Source organism: Ascaphus truei, chromosome 7, assembly GCF_040206685.1.
Source record: "Ascaphus truei isolate aAscTru1 chromosome 7, aAscTru1.hap1, whole genome shotgun sequence".
Classification (NCBI taxonomy): domain Eukaryota; kingdom Metazoa; phylum Chordata; class Amphibia; order Anura; family Ascaphidae; genus Ascaphus; species Ascaphus truei.
This window is the reverse complement of record NC_134489.1, coordinates 30,437,330-30,438,132: the sequence shown is the minus strand read 5'-3', so window position 1 is coordinate 30,438,132 and position 803 is coordinate 30,437,330. Positions and strand designations below refer to the sequence as shown.

At 39.5% G+C, this 803-nt stretch overlaps 1 protein-coding gene across 1 annotated transcript in view; it reads left to right on the top strand.

Annotated features, from left to right (window-relative positions):
* Positions 1-380: 380 nt before the first annotated feature.
* The window catches only part of LOC142499948 (vomeronasal type-2 receptor 26-like), a 38,433-nt gene continuing 38,010 nt past the window's right edge, over positions 381-803 (top strand). The window contains exon 1 of the mRNA XM_075610006.1: positions 381-558. Coding sequence (XP_075466121.1) covers positions 381-558 — 178 coding nt within the window. The remainder of the gene's footprint in view (positions 559-803) is intronic.

Genomic DNA, 803 nt, shown 5'->3' with positions numbered 1-803 from the left:
GAAATTGTCTTTAGTTCTACTGCAACATAAAGGTAGATGCATTTTGTATGTGTTTAGAGCAGTTCACACAAAATTATGACAAAGCAGTGTACGTATCTGCTTTCCATATATACTTTCCCTAGTGTCTAGCTATTGAAATGGTAAAAAATACCTGAAATAAACCTGCCAAATGATTTTAGGTTCCTTGTGTTACACACACACTACACAGTCTTTAAATGTATCATACTGTACCAACAGACCAGCAACTGGGATTGCAATCCAGGACTGCACCACAGCAGTGACCTGACGATAGTTAGAAAGCATGATTCAGTGATTGGCAGGCATTGTATAGTCAGACTCAATGATATGGTGATAAACATTTAGTGAACTATTGCAAACTGATGAGGCTTCTCCTGTTTGTTGCACAGACCCCACGCTCTGTCTGTAGTGAAAGCTGCCTTCCTGGATACAGAAAGTCATCACGAACAGGACAGCTGTCCTGCTGCTATGACTGTATTTCCTGCCCAGAGGGAGAGTTCTCCAATCAAACAGGTAAGAGAAACATTCAGCTTACGCTATGTCCCTCAAAGTAATAACTATAATATTCAGTGTTCTTATTGCTGTCAAAGTGTTGTACAAGGTAGGATAGAGTATGCTCAAGTAATCATACCCACTTCCTCAGGATGCAGGATATGCTTTCAAACCCATTAACCATATTCTGTTCTGTAGGTATACTGTAGTGCCTCCAAGAATTTGAGTGAATGAATGTGGTAGCTTAATCTTTGGTGACACATGACCATATATAAAAAAAATGCTATAGATGC